Source organism: Echiichthys vipera, assembly GCF_963691815.1.
Source record: "Echiichthys vipera genome assembly, chromosome: 10".
Classification (NCBI taxonomy): domain Eukaryota; kingdom Metazoa; phylum Chordata; class Actinopteri; order Perciformes; family Trachinidae; genus Echiichthys; species Echiichthys vipera.
Window position 1 is genome coordinate 13,619,168 of NC_139835.1, and position 21,432 is coordinate 13,640,599.

The 21,432-nt window shown below is 39.4% G+C and overlaps 1 protein-coding gene across 1 annotated transcript in view; it reads right to left on the bottom strand.

Annotated features, from left to right (window-relative positions):
* Positions 1–21,432, bottom strand: part of LOC310952863 (ephrin type-A receptor 6-like) — a gene marked incomplete at both ends in the record, with an annotated part of 191,537 nt that overhangs the window by 135,653 nt on the left and 34,452 nt on the right. Inside the window, one exon of the mRNA XM_083921660.1 lies at positions 8,367–9,030. Coding sequence (XP_083777786.1) covers positions 8,367–9,030 — 664 coding nt within the window. The remainder of the gene's footprint in view (positions 1–8,366; positions 9,031–21,432) is intronic.

Sequence of the window (21,432 nt, forward strand, 5' to 3'; positions counted from 1 at the left end):
TGGCGCAGCATTAGTCTTAAATGTAAATGGATTGCTCTTACTTTGCACTAGCCCAACACAGGGGAGGACCACTTTGGTTCAGCATACAACAAATAGCGCCCAGCTTCAAACACACTGGTGCACATGCACATATAAATAAACACACTGTCATTACATTATTCATAGCACTGCAGAGAGCTCTTTCACAGAGCCTGGCAAACACACAAGACCTGCTGTAAAACATTGAGTGGTAATAGCATCAGCTAGATTGTCTTACAGTGAGGGATGGAGAGATGGGGAGATGGGGAGTGAGCGACTGAATGCTTGTGTGTGTCAATCATTAAGGTGAAGCAGTGCGTCGTTTTGCATTAACACATTAACAAATGGCTCTTATTGATGTTCTGTGTGTGCGTGTGTTTGTGTTCATTCGTGTCTTTGTGCCGACCTATACATGCATATTAGGCATTGTAGGCATTATCTGCAACACACACACACACACACACACACACACACACACACACACACACACACACACACACACACACACACACACACACACACACACACACACACACACACACACACACACACACACACACACTCTATCTATGTAGCTGGAAAGAAAAAAAAATACCCACAATGTCCACTTACATGCATGTAAAAGCAAACAGAATGTGCAGCAGTGCAGATTATATAAACAAAAATATCCATATTACAGTCCAAAGAACAATGCTCACCTCCACCTATAACAAAAGGTACGATGACAAAAATACTTAATGGAGATAAATTGTGTAAGAACTGGTTACTTTACAAAGAAGCGCCTCTTTCTCTGCCTCCCTCAGCTCATTCTCTCTCTGCATCTGTTGCCTCTCTTTAAAGGGAAGGTGCAACTTTGTTTAAAAAGCTTAATTTCACTCCATCTACAGTTCCACGATTAGTAATGATTGAATTATGCAACATAACAAAATCAGTAATAAAAAAATTGCAGTGGTACAGAATATTTCTACATAATCCTAATAAGCATTACAGGGGCTTAAGGCAAACAGTACAACTCCAAATACATCCTCTTTGTGATGGAATTTTTTGCTCATTAACTGATGAAACAGTCATATGACCATGTTTCATTTACTGAAAAAAAAAAAAAAGAAATTAATAAAAGAAATGAATACCAACCACTGGAACAGGAGCATGACATTTAAAAAAAAAAGTTAAATATTTTTTGTGGAATACCTGGCAAAGATAGCACACAGGGTTATGAGTATAAAACATATAAAATAAAATAAAATAAAATATAAAAAAGAATGTGGCAAAAATAGACAAGGGCCAACTGATGCATAATACAAATACATAGTTAGTTACATGTTTTATTTTTTTAATGAGAGCTTATAACTCTCCAAGGGAGACAACATTATTTAGCTGTAGTTTGTTCTGGAGGTTATTCTATGACCTAGGCGCAAAACAAGAGAAAGCTGCTCAACCACGTTCTGAGCAAATCCTGGGTACCTGGTATTTAGTTCACTGGCTTTATAAATAAAATTGCTGTCTCCTTACACTTAATGATGGCCAGGAATCCCGATCATAAAGTACACAGTTATGTATACGGAAGAATAAGTTGGATATAATAGGCACAGAGGGTTCTGTCTGCAAGGTAGTTTCTCTGTTTGTTTTTGTACCCAAAAAGAAAAGAAAAAAACAGCAACAGCGGCAGAGAAAAACAGTAATATATATATATATATATTTTAATATTTTGGCCCTCATTTAAGACAAATAAGACAAGCAACTATTGGCCACTATTATCATGGGGTATGGCTGGGGTCTAATGGCCCTATATCTGTGTGTTTGCTTGTTTGTGTGTGTCCATCTCAGCCAAAACAATGAATTGCTCCTATTAAACATCGACCACTATCCAGTAAGCAATGTGACCATCAAGGGGTGAGATGTGGAGCATGAGCACTATCAATCATGTCCACATGTGCCTGTGAGAGAGAAAGAGAAAGAGAGAGAGAGAGAGTATACAGAGAGAAGAATGTTCTTAAGGAAAAACTAACACAGCAATAAGTATTGTAAGGAAGTGTAGATTCATGGTGTGTAAGGGGCTCTAGAGGAACCCAGGAAGTTAACTTGCATCTTGAAAGGAAGTAGTATATATGGCTAGAAGAAAGTTATTGAAGAAGGAAGATAAACAGCATATCACATACATATATACGTAAACATATATACGTAAACATATATATATATATATATATATATATATATATATATACATACATACATATGCATACAAATGACCAGCATCAGAAGTACTTTGAGAAAAAGGGTGCTAATGAGCAAGGGTACCATAAGTAGGGGGTAGGAAGTAGGGAAGGGGCCTGGACCCCACACTTTAAGTCAATGCCCCAATAATTATAAAATGTAGTCACAAAAATTGTAGACTTTTAAACGTCTAGTGGAGATATAATTTATCACATCATGAAGTTTATTGTTTTAGTCTCATAATCACACTGGTAATTGTATTGAAATCCTCTGAAAAGTTAAAAAAAGACAATGTGTGCTTAAATGAGGAGTAATCTGCAATCTGAAGTCTCTACATGGAGGAGCATGCCAGTTGAAACATGGGTTAAAGGGATAATTGTTAGCTGATATATTTGATTAACTTCAGCCTTACTGCAGCACACTGACACTCTAAACTTCATCCAGGAAATGAATAGGGGATTACGGGACCAAAAGCACTGGGTTTGATTTGGAGTAAAAGATTATTTGGCTTTAGCAGGGTGGGGAGCATGTCCTTTTCTTCCAATCACAGTGAAGCTAAAGCCTTTAATGTAGACTTCACACAGCTCATCTGTTCTCTAGGATAAATAAAGTTTTCAGTCTGTCACATATACAGTATGTAGCTTGGTTGGTGTTTGGGGTTATCAAACGAAAAAAACTGACCAGCAGCGCATTTTTGAGACCATAACAAAGTAATGAGAACACTGGCACACACCTTGGCTCATACCACAATGTTCATAAATACCATCTGTTACATTTGAAGAGTGAAAGTACTGTACTTTAACTAGAGAAGGTTGTTCAACATTTTACCTCTCTGCTCTTACACACTAAATAATTTCTTCTATTTAACCTGCATTAAAAACTTAAATTTTAGGTTTTAAACTGTGCTTGTACAGAATAATTTATAGTGAGAGCATGAGCTGCAAAAACATTAAATCTCACCATAACACAATCACCCAGAGATGAAGAGCAGAATGTTGTGCTTTTATAAAGACTTATCAATGATGGTATTTTTAACTGAAATCTCTGATCAAAATCAGAATCCAGTTTATTACACAACAAACCTGTCGTTTCTTTCCAGCCTAAGAGAGCAGCCATAGCATTTAAAGCACCAGTTGATTGTGAACTTGAAATTGAACCAATAGCTTAGCCAGCCACCTCAGTCTTTCTCCTTCAATGCCCAAGGCGCTCCAGTGGTACCTTGTGCGGAGGCTTTTAATAACGACCCTTGTTTGAATCCTGGAACAATGAGCAGGGGCTGCATTTCAGGGCTGACATTGCAGTAAAATGTCATCACATTGCCCAAAGGGCTAAACTTAGCCCATCTGTGAAATCTGCTTCTTAGAGAGCGAGGGGTGAAGCATAGAAAGGAGGGGAGAGGGAAATCAAAATATTGTAAGCCTATAGGACCTAAATGACCTACAATAGAGGCTGATAGGTGACCATGTTGTGCTTGCTTATTGTTGTAGATGGAAAACAGCAGAATTGCACCGCATCAAACCATCCCCTCTAGAACAAAGAAAACGCCTGCATGCAAACTCACTCCAAGTCCTCAAGGGCGAGGCCAGTCGTCATTAGTAAGCCTTTACTGTCACACAACAATAATAAACTCTAGTTCTATTAGCACAGGTGAAGCCCTACTGGACTCTATGAGTAATACTCTCCTCCAATCACAGCATGCCTTGACCCACTGAAATCTGCATAACTGTAGCCGGCCAATCAGGATGTGCCTTCCTGAATATGTGTTGTTCAGTATATAACCTAGTACACCCCACCCTCTGCAATCCTAACCCTCTTGAGCCAGCAGCATAGGAGCAACAGGGACCCCTATTAGAGGGCTCCATCTGTGCTAATAGAACTCACACAGGTCGGTCAATGAACGCCCTGTCGCGACATAATGTCAACCCAACGGCACTGGCCCTAACCAGCTAAAGGCCAAACAGTGGCCCACCTACCCCTGCTTAACCTGAGCCGCAACAGCAGAGAAGTAAGGGGCTCCAGCCAACCCAGGCAGTATGCAACTAAACTGGGTAAAGCCACCGTGCAACCTTGTAGGGGGCAAAAAACAAGCAAAAAACACCCCGCACACTACATCTCCCGAATCGTCAAGGAACTTGGAAACACATAGGTGTAACATGCACTGAGGGGAGCCAGGTGCAACAACAAACATACACATCTTTTTTTTTTACCAATCCTGTGGCATTCCAACGAGCACAGACCCTGAAAAGGAGCCTAATATGTCCAAAGGATAGAACAGTATGAACAGACAGGGCATATACCACAATGCTGCTATACATGTCTTCAACACTCCACTCCACCGCCAACACTGCCACACCATGTGTAGAGTGTGTGAACCACAGTGGAAGGTCTCTTCCTGCTCCCTCCCACTCTCTAAGCCGAGGTAAGTGCAAGCAGCAAAGCACTCTTGAATGACAATGCCTTCAGAGAGGAGTGTGACAGAGGAGTGGAGAGCCTTTAGAGACAACACAGCCCATTCATCCACACATATGCGGAAGGTGCATGAGGCCAGGGACTAGCCGAATGGCAGTCTGTTGTACTCGTAGGCTATCCACTTAAAGGTGGAAAACAGCAGTTTCCTGTGTCATGGGGCCAACTTGACAAGAAGAAGAAGAAGAATTCCTTTATTAAACCCGCAAGGGGAAATTCAATTGAAATTCAATGAAAGTATATGTAGGATAGGATATAAGGTATAAGATATAAGTCTGGGGCTTTGGTCGCCGGCTTGGCTGTGATGCAGTGTTAACGTTGTGTCAATGTGTCTAATCCCTTTTGTTAAGTGGCTATGTTTATGCAAATTTCAGTGGGTGAATGTAATTCTATTATTGGTTAATAGTATCACCCATTGAGTCCAGTAGAGGGCCTATGTGAGAAAGAACCATTATGGTACCGTCCAACTCTAATCCCAGCTGCAATTTAACCCCCGGCCCATTGATTGCGATGCAGCTGCAAGTGCAACTGGGAAACCATGCCGAACAGTGTCACAAGATGAATCAGTAATCAACTGTACGAGGACATCTGGTTCTAGATGGTGGGAGAAGAGCAGTTTTTAATAATATTTCAAAAGAGCACTAAGCAAGACTATAGTTTGTGCTGGTGTTGGATAGCTGAAGAGGCGAACAAAATTACACTGTGTCATCCAATTTGTGTTAATACTTCAATCTATTGTGAATCTAGTACATTCTGGTAAAAGCATAGTGAGGGTACATTGCCTTTTTTCAAATCTGACAAATGTTAGCCTGATACAGATGAAATATTGGGTTTGTTTGCCAGTGTCTTTCTTTATTTCAAGCTGTTTGCAGTGAATTTAAAAGACTTGCAGATGTTTAAATCCGTCTTAATCAAGTAACACCATATTATAAGATACTTGACAGAATGACAGCGTGCTCAGACTCCAGCTGTTTGGCTTGAAACAAGTTGTGTAGTACCTTTATGAAGGTATGTTTTTTTTATACTACAGCATTCTCAGTGAGTGGTGCTACCAGCGATAACCCAAAGCTCATATCAGAGAGTTGAGGATCAAACTGCTACCAAGCCAGCCGAGATAATCTGTCACACCAAGGTAGCCCCTGGGACAGCGGGTGGTAGACCACTGATATACACAACATTATTCCTACATGCCTGCACAATCACATACAGTATACACACACACACACACACACACACACACACACACACACACACACACACACACACACACACACACACATCATTACTATATAAATCACACAACAAAGTACAAATCCAATGAATGAGTTCTGATTCCTGGATTCTTGGCTTGACAAAAGACACAGCACTATGTTAATGACAATTCACTGATGCACAGCTTCTTGTACAGTACATCACACATCGAAGATTGTCATGCTTGCCAATATGTACTATAACCAGAGTTACTGCTGACTGCATCCTAGCTTAGCCTTGCAAAAATGATGTCTTCTGAATCTCAAGAGTAACCAAAAAGACAATACAGGACACCTCTAGCAAAGGGAAATAAATACCATAGAATGAAATATATCCGACAGAAAGTGTTAATGCATCACGGTAACTAACAAACCAAGTACAAGGTATTTTGAATTAAAAATGTACCTACACATATGCATATGTGCACTAGGGATTTGATGATTGATTCAAATATAATTTCAATATTAAAAAAGAAAATTATATTCAAACAAATATTAGGCAGCCCTTAATATACCTGTTATGGACATTATTTTTTGAAAATGCGTTTGCTTGTAAACGTTGTTTTCAATTTAGATTCTGAGGCTTTTTCACGCCTGTTGAAGTTGTGAATCACTAGCTGATTAGCAAGGGTATTATTGGCAATCTGGGCTCCTGTAGGTGACGTTAGCGTCAGTCAGGAACAGTCACGGATGGGGCTGTTTCACTCAGCATTGAAAATCTAGAGTCTAATTATCAAACAACATTCAAGTTGTGAATTTGTTGTAATGTAACATTAATAAACAGGAGGTGACTTACTCTGTGCTCAAAGTGACGCTCGGAGCTCCTAGATCACATGAATAATACCAGGCTAACTTTCCTATTTTCTGATTGGCTGTTGTGTAATCCCGTTAGCTGGCCGCAAGTGGCAGCTCTTGATTCCTGCCGGTTCCACAGTGAGAGCAAAGAGAGCAGCGCTGCGGCGCTGTGGCCAGAGACTTTTTGGGAGCTTTAGCATATTATATTTTGTTTTTCCACGTGAGAAATACAATGTGTGTTGGGAGTGGGTGACCAAAGACCGAAAAGAGTGACTGTCACGCTCAGTGCGTGACACTTAAGAGGCCTGGACTTTTAATTAAAAACAGTTAGGTCGTAACGTCTTACTGAAGATCTTTAATGGTCAAAATATTATTAACAAATATTTGAATATATTCAAATATTAATAGAAATAAACAAATGAACTTCAAATATGATTTTTGAGCAAAAGTCACAGCCCTACCATGCACACACACACAACCACACACACACACAAACACACACACACACACACACACACACACACACACACACACACACACACACACACACACACACACACACACACACACACACACACACACACACACGCTTAGGCAAAATCGGGAAGCTCTCTGCCATCACACTAACAACCCTAAACACTCCAATCCCCTCACATTAGATTTCATCTTATTCACCAGGGAGTTAACAGCAAGCAATAACGGAGATAGCAGAGGAAAATGAAAGAGGGGTGAGGGGGTGCAGGAGGGAATAGAAGGGGAGGGGGGGCTTAAGATAAAGATTCTTTTGTAAATCAGGGAAGTATGAGAGCACAGCAGGAGCGTGTATCTAGTAGTAGTAGTACATGGAATATATAGGCTCATAGATTGATGGACAGTCACTGACATATCCTTTGTCATTTGTAGATATTACATACATTGCTATAGTGTGCAGAGTAAATAGAAATACAGTCAGATGCATCAATACGTATAGACAAAGACGAAATGTACTTCGTCGGGTTACGATATCATACTGTATGTCGCATCATGTTTATAAGAGACTGTGTGAATACATGGGGACAGACAGAAGACTGTTAATAAGATAAGGAGGGAATATACAGAAAGTGTGAAAGTGAGGGAGGCATTTCAGTAAAAAAAACAAGAACAGTGCTGCATTCAGGTTTAATGGACTAGACAGGAGAAAGCAGCTTCCTACTTGGCAGTGCAATCAGTTTTCAGACAGCAAATAGTACTAAAGTAAATAAATGTCATGATTTAATTCATCTGGTAATTATTAAAAGAAAATAACATTCATCCTTGAGTTTAGGTAGTAAGACCTAACCACATGAACAATGATTAATTCAATGCCATGAGTATAACCATCATCATGAAGGTTTGGTTTGGACATATGAAACACATATTTCAAGTGGGAAATAGCTGATATTGGGCTACCAATGCTGACAAAAATCATGAAGTCATGGTTATGTCAAAGGTTGACATACACCCATTAGTTGGATCATATAACTAACAAGGCCCACACTCTAAACCAGAGCTTCACTAATACATTTTAACATATTATACATTTTACATATGCTACACCAATGAAGGAAAAACAAAATGAATAACAGAAATATTGGAATAACTCACCAACACATGAGCCATCGATCTCCTCATACCCAACGCTGCAGACACATCTTCCCAAAGGGACCAACCAGTCTCCATCAGCTCCACAGAACAGTTTGGGAGTGTCTCTTTCTTCTGCATGGTCAATACAAGCCCCCCTCACCTCTACCAACGAGGAAGAGTCCACACGAGGCACTGTGTCTGGAAATGAGGCCAGGTTCCTCAGTGTGAATGGACATTTTTTATAGTAAACCCTCACTGAAACCAAGGCAATGCAGGCACCAATGTCCTGGAATGCCAGATAGAAGCCCTTCCTGGTCATGGGTCCAACCTCACGGACCTCAGTGTTGAGCTTGAGGATGCGATCTCCGAGATCCATCTGAGTGAAGCTCTCATCGGCAGCAATGGTGTCGATCTTGGTGTACTGTGGGGGCTTGAATTTGACGCCATGAGCCTCATCAGTCTCATGGTAGAAGAGGTTGAACGTCTCCTTGCACGTACCAGACACCCAAGGGATGGAGTTACAGTCACGCAGGGTGAAGCGAAGTTCCACATAGATCTTTTGAGCAGCCTGTCGAGAGATCCAGTTGGAGCGAAGCCAGTTGTTCTGGTTTGGCTCCATCACATTGCAGACTTGGAAAGTATGGATGGGTCGGTTGTGCTCGTCCATCTCCGTGATGGCGTCCCACTAAACAGAAAATAAGAAGAGGGTGGGGGGTAGAAGAGGAAAGAAGAGGGAAAGAGGGAAAAGCAAAGAATAGTAATTAATTAATCAATAGTAATTAAATGATAAGACCTAAAGTCTGAAGTCCTTCTAGATGCCCCAGCAGGCAACTGTGTTCAATATGGAAGTGATGGAGAGAATGACGAACACCATGTTGTTTGAGCTACTTAGGCTTGAAATGTTAATTTTGTCCTGATTGTGGCACCTCAGGACACGCCTTGAGGTCAGTGAAATCAGAAATGCTCATCACTTTTAGAGCATGAATGTGATCAGCAAACCGAATTGCAGTCTGCCTTTTTCTGCATATTATGAGACACCTTGTGTAAAGATGATATGTGGGCTAGAAGTTGCATAAGAGGGAAAGCTCAATAGAGAGTTGAGACGCTCTCCCCAAGAAGCAAGTGCCCAAAAATGGCATGTTCCAAGTGGATAAGCCTTCTACTGGCCATAGTAATTATGACCACACAGCAAAGGAGTAAGTTAGGTGATGACAAAGTCAATGACTAAGCAGATCAGGGCAGATGGATGTGTAAACATCAGATAACACAGGAGACGACTCTTTGTTTCAGTTTTTAAACATAAATCAACATGTTTTTTTTTAAAGTATTACCATGATTGTTTATGAACCTTAATAAATACATAAATTAAAGGCATTGCCATTTGAACGAAACCACAGTGTTTCCTTCACTTTAGGGAATAGTCTTTTTAAGATCTTGTATCTTGAGTACAATAAGAATAATGGTTAGAAATAGTTTTGTTGTCTTTACATAGACTTGTTGGTGGTTATTATGGAGGCTTGCTGCTGCCCAATTATTTTGTGCAATTATGGATTTTCTTACATTTATTGACTATTTTTTATACTTTAATTTGTATTTTCTTTTTAGTTTTTGTGTATGGTTGTTGTTGTTGTTATTTTCCCAAGCTCAACAAAACCAGCCTGAATTGCTCTTGGTGTCCTGTAAAACTCAAATAAAGTGACATGGATTTAGCTGTTGGTCATGTGGAAGTGAAAAGACCATGAATATTTGAATCAAACCAAGAAAATCATAAAGTGACTTGTTATGGCATTTGGACATGTACCAAAATAATGAAAAGATAGGACATTATCTTCAACACTGGTAAGGAAAATGCATTAACAATCTATTTCACTCTTATTCCTTAAAGTATTTCTAGGTAGGTTTTCTGTTAAAATGATGTCTGACTCCAGCCTCGTCATCAGCTCTGCAACTCCCACGTCACATTACCAGGGTGTTTGGCAGCTTTGCAGGGTCATGAGGTCACTTGTCTCCATGTTGATGGGAGAGAAGTTAATGGGGGTTTTTAGCCTCCTGGTCCCGCACGGCTTTCTGGTTTTATTAGAGTGGGGACTGGCTACATGGGTGACCCCAAAACCACCCAACAACAACCTCCAAGAATCAAATTATTTGTCTGGGCAAAAGGTATCTCAAATCACTTTGCTTACAATGCAGCATTGGACCCTTCACAAGCAGCAGCGTTTGTGTCCTTTTTATTTATACTTTGTGTGCTTTATATTTTCTAACTATTCAGCTTGTAATGTATGTTTTTTCACTATTTCTACTTCTACTATTACTTTATCAACAAGTGCAACCAATACGGTCTCTGGGTATGAGCAAAACCCTACAATCAACACATTTTACAAAGACAAGCGAGAGATTCAAGTGGTAGGTTTGGTTAGTAAAGCCATCCGTGAAGCTATTCATTTCCAACCAACGCATTCACAGGACTATCATTTTAAAAGTGAGCTGACTGCATCACATACACACGCACACACATAGTCACATACACACACACACACAGACACTTTGTGTTCCCTTTCCCCGGTCTGAGAAAATGATTTCCATTCTAATTAATGGCTGGAAAACAACTCCTTTATAGGCAAACACAGTCCAGAGAGTTGTGATAGAGCAGCGGGTTAATTTACCAATACTATTTGCCTGATAAGCTTGTGCATTTAATAAGCTGTTTTGTACTTAGCTAAATATTACCTCTTGATGAGAGTAGTAATCAAAGCCTAATGTTTGGTTTCACATACTAATTATCCTTTTTAATAACATGTACTAATTCAATCATCCAAAGACGACAGGCTTTAATCTGCTCTTCTCTCAAGGTATAATTGTAGCATTACAGTCAAACAAATTGATTTTGATTAGATATGATATTGCCTATCACACCTGAGGCTGTGCACAAGGAATTTTGTTGGGCATATGAAGCACTTCAGTAAATTGAGGTGAAATATGGTCATTGTGTAAGTCTTATGCCAAAAATAATAAAGATGTGGGAAATACAGCTCTGTTAACTTCACAACAAACACACACAGTAACAGATTGTCCATCAATTGTGTTCAGATTTTCACATGAATATTGTTTGTCATGAAAATTTGAATTTTAGTAAAATTTAAAATGTATTATTACACATTAGTACAATTTGAATCTACCTACATACAGCATTTTCCTTGATCTACTGTTCTTCATAGTGTATATTTTCTGATTTAAAGGAATAGCTCAACATTCTGAGATATATGTTTATTTGTTTTCTTGCTGAGCGTTATATAAGACGATTAAAGGAATATTTTACTGTCAAAATGACCATTTGGATTCTTGAAGAAAACATTGTTTTTCTTACATGCCTCCACGGTGAATGGAGAATCAAAAAAAGTTTTAGGGAGAGTGCATGTGTTTGGGCCAAGGGTGTGTAGGATGTTTTGAAATATTTTATATATATATATATATATATATATATATATATATATATATATATATATATATATATATATATTGTTGATGACACACTATTATTTCAATTTATTAAGATTTTTTTCATTTTAGTGACAAAAACATGTCATGTCAAAATTTTAAGACAACAATGAATGAATATCAAATGCTACAATATTGTAACCCTAGTTATATTAGCACAGATGGAGCCCTCTAATGGATAATGGGTAATACCCTCCTCAAATATCAAGCACACATTCACCCACTGAAATTTGTATGAATGTAGCCGGCCACCATGTCTACCTGAATATGCGTGGACCTGACAGTCGGGCTGCTATCCTACACCATCTTCAGCGAGCAGCGTAGGAGAGACAGATCCCCTATTTAGAGGGCTCCGTCTGTGTTAATAGAATTTATAATACAATATACCATTGACCCAGCCATACCAACCCTGACCATCTAAAGGACAGACACAGTAGCCCATCTACCATTGTATAACATAAGGCCCCACAGTGGAGAAGTAGGAGGCTCTAGCCGACCCAGATAGTATGAACTAAAAAGAGGTGAGCCACCGTGTTACCTTGCAGGGGTCCCGAGTGCACATTACATCAAGGAGCATGGGAACATGAAGGAGTAACATGCTCAGACGGGAGTCAGGTGCACCACAACTGAAATACACCCATCCTTTCACACCAGTACTGTGTCATTCCAGTGAGCACAGACCCTGAAAAAGTCCAAGACATGTCCAAGAGATAGAACTGTATGAACAGACAGAGTGATGACCATAATGCAGCTACATATATGTCCTAGACCAGTGTACCAACACACCTAAGTCTAATGCTCTGCTCGTTATCAAGCTTCAGCTGCTCGTTATCAAGCAGCAGGGAGAAACCTAAAACATGCAGGGCAGCAGCCCTCCAGTAGCATGATTGGAGATGCCTGTTCTAGATACTCACTCCGCCAAACAAGGTCGCCTTTTTTGGGAAAGGGCCTTGTCAGCCACACCATCGCCAAAACACACAAACAACTTTTCAGTATACTGATTGGGGCTGTACATTCAACATGACATGCCAACACTCGAACTTGGCAAAGCAAATGCAATTTTTGTCCCCTGCATGGGCTGGCGGACAAAACACATCCATCCCATTGAGGGGAGGAAGCATGCATCACAAGGCATGCATCCTGACCCCCTGCAACAACTGCTTGACAAGAGGGGGGCCAAAACTGTAATGACAGAAAGAGATGGCTGCTGCAAACACCTTAATGTTAGAATGAGACAGCCCTCTATCCACCAAACACTGAAAAAATGAGAACCAACTGTACTTGACAGGGTATCTAGCCTCCATTCCTTGCACCTGCATTAGAACCCCAACCACTTTGCCTCGTGACAGGCAGTGATGGATCCCAGTTTTGCTGCTTGGATGGGCTGCACAACCTATACAGACAATCCAGCCCCCCTCATCCTGATCCTTCTCAGGAGCCAGGCCTGGAGAGGTTGTTACATCCACCTTTGGGTCTATCAGAACTGGAGGATGGTCCGTGGCTGGGCTGCCACCACTTTCTGGATACCACATCATCAAGCGGTGACCAAGGGCTACCATAATGAGTGACCAGTGCTCTGGTCTCACCCTCTCCAAAAGAATGAGATGAAGTAGAGGAAAGGTGTAAAGCAGCACAGCGCGCGTTTGCATAGCCATGGTGCCTACCCCCAGTGGTTATTGTCTCATAGTGCCAGGGAGAACCAAAGCAGGCAGTGGGTGTTGGAGAAAGAAAACAGTGGGCAAATCGCTGATCACTGAACAGAAAAAGGATAGCAGACAGTGGTGTGTGAGACACGTATTCAGGTAGGAACATTACGTTTAGGTGTGAATAGGGGTGAATATTTGCTGTTATTGGAGGTGAGTATTACCCATAGTAGTACAGTATAGGGCCCGAAATGGCTACATTCTTTAATAACAAAGTAACAAAATGTGAAATAATGTGGAAGACAAAGCAAAGGATTGTAAGGATTGGGAATGTATGGAGGTCTGTGCTGGAGAATGTTTTAGGAGATACAAGAGAATTGCTACTAAAGTCAGGAGGCAATGAAATGAGCTCAAATGCCATTGAAGATAAACTGCGGACTGTAGTGAGAGAAAGAGAGATAGAGACAGAGATATCAGTGATTCGTCCCAAAGAGGGAAAACAATCCAAACTAAACACCATTCACAGCTGATCTAAAAGCCTCTGAGACTTGTACATCTTGTCAGCTAGCTGATAATGTCAAGCAGTTATGTAGTGTCAGCACTTTTAAATAAGTCACTCTGCAGCTTTGCATTAAAGAAAGCTGGAAATTGAGTTTTTCTAAGTTGTCTTACAAGCAATGAAATTGATTTCTTCTTAATTGACTTCAAAATAAAAGGGACAGGGACAACATCACACCTTTTGGGCAATGCCTTTATTCCCCTTGAAATGCCCAACCTGACAGGACCTTGGCAGCTTTGTGTGTGTAGTTAATTTGTTATGTTATTGTGAACAAACTTATTTTAGTAAAATATTTTAAGTGAAGCATTGCCTGGCCACCTCAATAACTTGCCACCCAGCCCTAAAGTGCATAACTGAAAAAAGGTCAGAAAATGTGGTTGATTGATTGCAGCCTGAGACCAAGGCCCTTATAGCCCATCTCTCTCTCACATGAAAGAGAGCCAGTCATTTTACTGGCCACTTGCCTAGAGGTGAGGCTCTTTTTATTAAAACTGCAAAACCCACCATGATGCCCTATTGAGAACAGCACTTTTAACTATAGTGTGATAACCCACTCCACTCATCCTCGTTTGAAATTAAACATTTAGCGATCCTAAACGTTCCAACCAGTGTGTTATGACCTACTATAAAATAATTACTTAATAATTATATTACTAACAGAAACCAGTGGGGCAGGTTAAGTGGTGGAGCTTTAAGGTTTATTATCAGACTGGCAGAAGACGTGTGTGCACTTTGCTTGAAAATATTAAATTCAAAACAGAGAGAGAGAGAGAGAGAGAGAGAGAGAGCGAGAGAGAGAGAGAGAGAAAGAGAGAGAGAGAGAGAGAGAGAGAGAGAGAGAGAGAGAGAGAAAGAGAGAGAGAGAGAGAGAGAGAGAGAGAGAGAGGGTTTTATTGATTATATATTCAGTATCTGTCTTGGGTACACACTGTTATGAAATCAAGGCAGAGAGGCATTTCATAAGTTGGGAGAGTCTACTTTGTTCAGCTACTGTACATTTTGTTGGCAGTTGTTATATGATACCTGTTTTCATGTATGCTAGCATAGGTATGAACTAAAAGTCCCAAATTCATTGATGCACACAAAAAGAGCACAAATACACCTGCTTCATTCATCCCCAGGACACGTGTCTTGTACAAACACCCACACACTGTTATTGTGCTGTTATCCAATTCAATGAATAAAAATTAACTGTTAAAATTATGGAAATTATCAAATATAAAGATAATGAATTTTATTAAAATATGAGCTGTTTGTGTGCCTAAATAATAATAATAATAATAATAATAATACATAAATAAACACAGTAGGCCTCACCTGCTTTATTTAGAACAAGACAGGAACCTGCTGTGGTCACGCACATACACACAGTGTCAGTGGAGTTGGGAGCAGCTGTGTTTTTCCCTGGTTCTTGAGACTTTCTCTCTCAATCAAAGCAAAGATATACAGTAGACTGGGGAGTAGATGAAAAAAAATGCACCTGTGTGAACACCCACAGTCCATTTTCTTTATTGAAATCATTCCCACTATTCATCTTTATTGTTTGTCTTTGTGTGTTTTCTTTCCCTCCTTTAGATGAGAATTTATAATAAATAAACATTTGAAGCTGCTCCAGACAGAACCTTGAGCTAGAAACAAAATCTGGTACTTTAAATATTATATTTGACACTTCATCAACAAAAAGTGATACATTTAAATTTGCATGTAAGGACAAGCTAATAACCTCTTTGAAAATTAATCAACGAGAACCATTCCCTCTGCAGACGCTGGACTCACGCATGTTGGATCATTTATCTCTCTTGTCCTTTTTAGCATTAATATCATGTCAGATATATTACATATATATCACATTACAGTACGTCTGGGAAGAGTTACTACCAAGTGCCATTTGGCACCACCAATATGCAACGCTCCCTAGTGCAGCTCTGGATAAATACTTAACCCCAGGGCCACCCCTCCCTAAATGTACAACATGCGCTGTGCGTAGGGCCTCATGTTGCGCTGGGGGCCTCATAATATGCACGAATGCATGAAACTATGCACGCCAAGGTGCCATGGGTGTGAGCAGTTTGCATGGCCCACAGACGATCAGACGTGCCAAGTCAAGTGAGTTTGAGAGGAGAGAAAGGATGTCTTCCATCTTCATTGATGCAATGATTGACAACCAACATCTGAAGTTATTCACAACATGAAAGAAAGTCCTGTCTCTGTATACAGGCTACTGGCGATTAAAGCAATTCTTACCTTTCTTGCATGTCTCAGTTAGAGCACTCAGCACTTCCCCCCTGGCTGACGCTCCCTCCTCCCCTGGCACATGCGGTGAGAGAGTAATGCTGCATTCCAGTGCCGTGGTAGTTCCGAAGTTCCGGACCTCCAACTAGCCAAAGTGCACTGGAATGCCTGTCAAAGTGGAACCTCTTAATTCTGGGGAGGTCGACCTACCCCAAATTCGCTAGGAGGAGGTTCTATTTGAAAGGCATTCCAGTGCCTAGTTCCGAAACTTCAGACTTCCGATGGTGTGCTGATGCAGTATGAACAGTGCAAGTGAAACGGAGCGACGGATGACAGGCGGGAAGCTCAGTAAATAATTTTATTCGGACAGAATAAGATGATTGGTCAGACTTTTATCAGAGATATTTGAGAATTGAATATTGATGTATTTTAACACCTGGTGGATTTCTTATACATTTTAGTGTGCCATACGCTTATTAGAAGCATTTGAAGATTACAAAAGAAAAGTGTAAAAATGCCAGAAAGGTAAGAATATCCTTAAGAAGACATCACTATTCATTAAATGTCCTGTCAGCGCCTTTATCTGCATCCACCTCAGATGAACAGTAGTGATAAATTGACCAGTTTGCAGACATGGAGAAAATATACATTTTTTGTATTGACTGATGATGGAGTAATAAACAGAGACGTCTGACTTTCCCTCTGTAAGAAAATGATTTTGAAAAATGAAAAAATTATTTTAAAATAGTTTTTTTCCAATATTCAGATTTCTGACTGTGCACTGTCTGCACTTCTCAGTAGATAGTAGTGCATATTTAAACATAACATTTTAGAAAACCTGTCATTTAGTGTCTTCTGTCTTAACACAAGTAATCAACTGGGGAGTTTGGGAAGCTGTCTTCCCTTAATTCCTAATTGTCTTGTATCTTTTGATGACACAACACAGTTAAATGTCATAGTAAATGTTTGTAGATGATACATTGTTTACAGAAAGACCTACATTTGAATGCAGATTTTAAAATTTCAGAATCTGTATAAGGGTGTTTTCTTTGGATTGTGCATATAACAATGATAAGAGTGGTAGTAGTATTTGCATTGATTACATTTTATTCCTGTTTTAGGTTTTTATTATCATTATTTTAATTATATAGTGTACTATTAAGACTAAAGTATTAAGACTCATAAACAAATTACGCTTAGGGCCTCACCTTGCCCAGTGGCGACACTGATTAAAGCCATTAATGGTACGTTAAAGGAATACCTCACCATCAAAATAATAATTTATTAATAAATTGCTCACCCTGTGTTACCCAGAATTCTGGAAGAAAAGATTGTGTTTTTTTTGCATGCCCCCACAGTAAATGAAGAATCCGAAAGCAGAAAATAGTTATGCCTTTACCATGGAACCATGCAAATTTGTCTTCAACAGTTCAACGTAACACAGAGGGTAATTGATATATAAATGATAATTTTGGGATGGAAGTATTTCTATAGCAGTTCGGTTTTCTAAAATCAGCTTAGACATAATACATTTAATACGCTATTGTTGTTGGGTCTGATTTGATTATGTAAATTCTATATAGGGGATTTAAATGTGTTCTTATTTTAACAAGAACAATTGCTTGTGTTTTTAAGGAGACTTATTATTTCTTGATACCTGTCACTGTGCATTCTGAAATATCTAGCAAATAAGCAAATCTTGCTTAAGTCTCCCCCGTTGTCTCTCTGTTTTATCATTTGTCTGTATTTTCTTGGCCTTCTTTCTTTCTTTTCTCTCTATCTAATCTACCCCTCCATTATTCCTCCCCCTTTCGTTCCCTCTCTATTCCCATGTCTCTCCTCTGTTTTCTTTCTACCTGATACCTTCTCCATCTGTCTTCCCCATACACTTTGTCTTTTGTGTGTGTATGTGTGTGTGTGATGCCACTGTCAGCGGGATTGAGAGATTTTTATTTAATCCCAGAGCCTCCCTCAGTGATGGATGAAACACACACACACACACACACACACACACACACACACACACACACACACACACACACACACACACACACACACACACACACACACACACACACACACACACAGTAATAGGAAAGAGGGAGATGGATGAAGAGTCTTTGCTCACTAGGGAACTTGATGTCAGGTCTTTGACTTTATGAGAAAAGAACAAACAACGGGAAGAAAGTAAAACAAGTGAAACAGAAAGAAAAAATAAGATGAAAATGCTAATAAATGTGTTCTTTTAGCATTTTTATGACTCATGAATATTAATTATCACTGGCTGGAAATTCCAACTATTAAAGAAGTAGAAAACTCAACCCCACCCCTATTTAATAGATTTTAGTCTCGAAGGCTCTGGGGAATATTTTTACATTTAAAGCACCTCGTTAACTCACTCAATCTCTCACTCACTCACTCTGACATTGATATTTTAATATGAAGAACATAAGGATGCCCACTTTCTCACATATTAGATTGACAAAAACTGCCTTTGTGTGTGCATTCTATTAAAACAGTGCATGTATATGTGTGTGAGTGTTTCAGATGTTGGTCTATAGAGGGCTCATTAGGGACAAATAGGGTTTAACTTGAGGTATTTTGTCAATATCTGGCAACCTCGGCTGAGTCTAACTGCCAACAACACAATCAATACTTTGATTGGAGAATTATGGAAATAGATTTTCACTGTGTACTTTGGGACTTCCAATTCAATTACTAAAGGCATGACAATGAGGAATATTGACAGAATTTGACGGAACGCATTACAATACTGAAAATCCTTTATACTGACACCTAATGCAAATTAAATGCGCACACTTTTATATATATCACAACCTGGTGATGGAACGACCCATACAGCAGCACAACAGCATACATAACCCATAATATCAATGTTTAGTTTGAATCCTTTGTAGTTACGTAGGTTTCTCTCTTGTGTCTTTATGAAGTGTTTTAGCTGTGTAGCGGTCAGTTTGTCAGGTTGGTGAAAGATACTGTCAACTATTAAACACTACTTAAAAGTTAAATCAATTAATTAGTTTGGCTGTACATTTATATTTTAAGGCCACAAGGAGGATACACATACATATACACATACATAATAACTCAAATAAAAAAGAATTACTTTATAGAACACTTGTCTAAACAAGGTTACAAAGTGCTCCAAAGCAAACATGAGAACAAAAGAAAGCAACAACCCAAAAGTTACAAGTCAGGCCTCTTAAAGGCTTTCCTATAGAACAAATATTTTAAGCAATGATTAAAAGCATGCTATGTACACCATGCATATCCTTGCTGTTTCTTTGTAATGTATCTATAATCAGAATGACTAACATAGCACAATTTAATTACAAGGCTTTGTGCAATAAACTGACATCAGAAAGCAGCACAACATTTTCCAGATTTTTTTTCAATGATATACAAAACCGCTCAGTCACAGGGAGCAGGCTGTACTTAGACTTGGGTATTTCAGTAAATTAATCTATCGATATCATTTAGACCCAGATGCCAAATGGACCATAGTGTTGGTGTGCACTTAAGCTGAACTTGCAAAAGCTGACCGGCGTCATCTGTTTCATGCATGCTTCACAATCACTAGTTCATTCACAGCTGGCTATCAGCTGATCAGTAACGTCCATTCATATTCATGCAGGTGCACAGCACATACATTATAAACTCTTATTTGAGAGAGCAGAGCCTTTTCTGTCAAATTGTATAAAACTGTTTAAGCATTTGCTACACATGGTTGATTCCTTAATGTGTCTCTGACTAAACTGCTTTTACATCACAACAGTATAATTAACATATTATATTAGACAGCAATCCTACAGTTGTCATTGGTCACCATCATCAATGCTATAAAATGCAGCTGTTAGGTCGATTGTTGCTGTGATGACTAAGGACAATTGATTTCTAATTCTAAAAATAGATGTATTTTTTGAGAATGAATATAATTACATAATTCTACCAATTTTGTCTATTGGCACTATCGTGGTGGAGTTTTTTTTACAACTTCTTGTTTTGTTGTTTTTTTTACAGCTAACTCTACGCATTATATTTCATCCATCTCGATATAAACAAAGTTTTAAACAGTACATACAATCACCAGGCCATTTTGTGCAGATGTGCCACAAATAAGTATCAAACATATGAAAAAATACCAAGTCTTGCAGAAAAATTTCAGCAGTCTGTAGCTGTGCTCCAACCATATTGGTATCAGCAGCGCTGCCCTCCATATCAAGAAAAATAGTTCCTAGTTCTTTATAAAATGATTATTGTACCAGAAAACGCTGCTTATCATTGACTTGTTCTGTGAGTTGGAAGCAGTTTTGATAAAGTTCTTCTTAGATATCTGGTTGTTTGTCACATCTCTTTAGGGACTGATTCTTCAATTGAAAACAAGTAAGATGCAACCCACATTACTCACGCATGGACAGAGAAACACACACAGACACTTGCACACACACACACACACACACACACACACACACACACACACACACACACACACACAGTATCCCACTGCCCATCACCCGCACACCCCTAAATCAATAGGAACAAGTGAGCGGTGAGCAAATTAAATCCAAAGACCCTGTGCTTCTCTCATTCCTGCATCCATCACAGTAGATAGGTCGCTAGCAGGGAGAGCACCTGCACCCATCTGTCATCCCCGTGGTGCTCTCACAAAGTGACACCCTGTTGGTCATGGCCTCAGTCATCTTCAGAAGAGAGCCGAGGGCACTGAAGATAGAGTTCGACCCGTGTGACATTTGAAACACTGACCGTGTTGGACTGATGCTAGGAGCTGATATTCAGCATCTTTGTACTGTATGATGACCATTTTTGGAAAGTCAGCGAAACATCCAAATGACAAAGATGAAGTGTTTCCTGATGAGTTGTGTTCTGGTCATAGTGTAAAAACCTCAGAAAATGAATGACAGACACTGATAGCAAGAGTAAACGTATGTTTGTTTTAAATGTTTGCAGTTCCTTTGAAACATCCTTGATTGCAGGTGTAACAGTCTGCTGAGTTAAAACTACTACTACACTGGAATAATTTCTTTGATCAGACATCGACACCATAATAATTTAGCAATATACCTTTGTCATTATTAGTTAATGAGGACCTATTATGCTTTTCCGTATTCTCCGATGT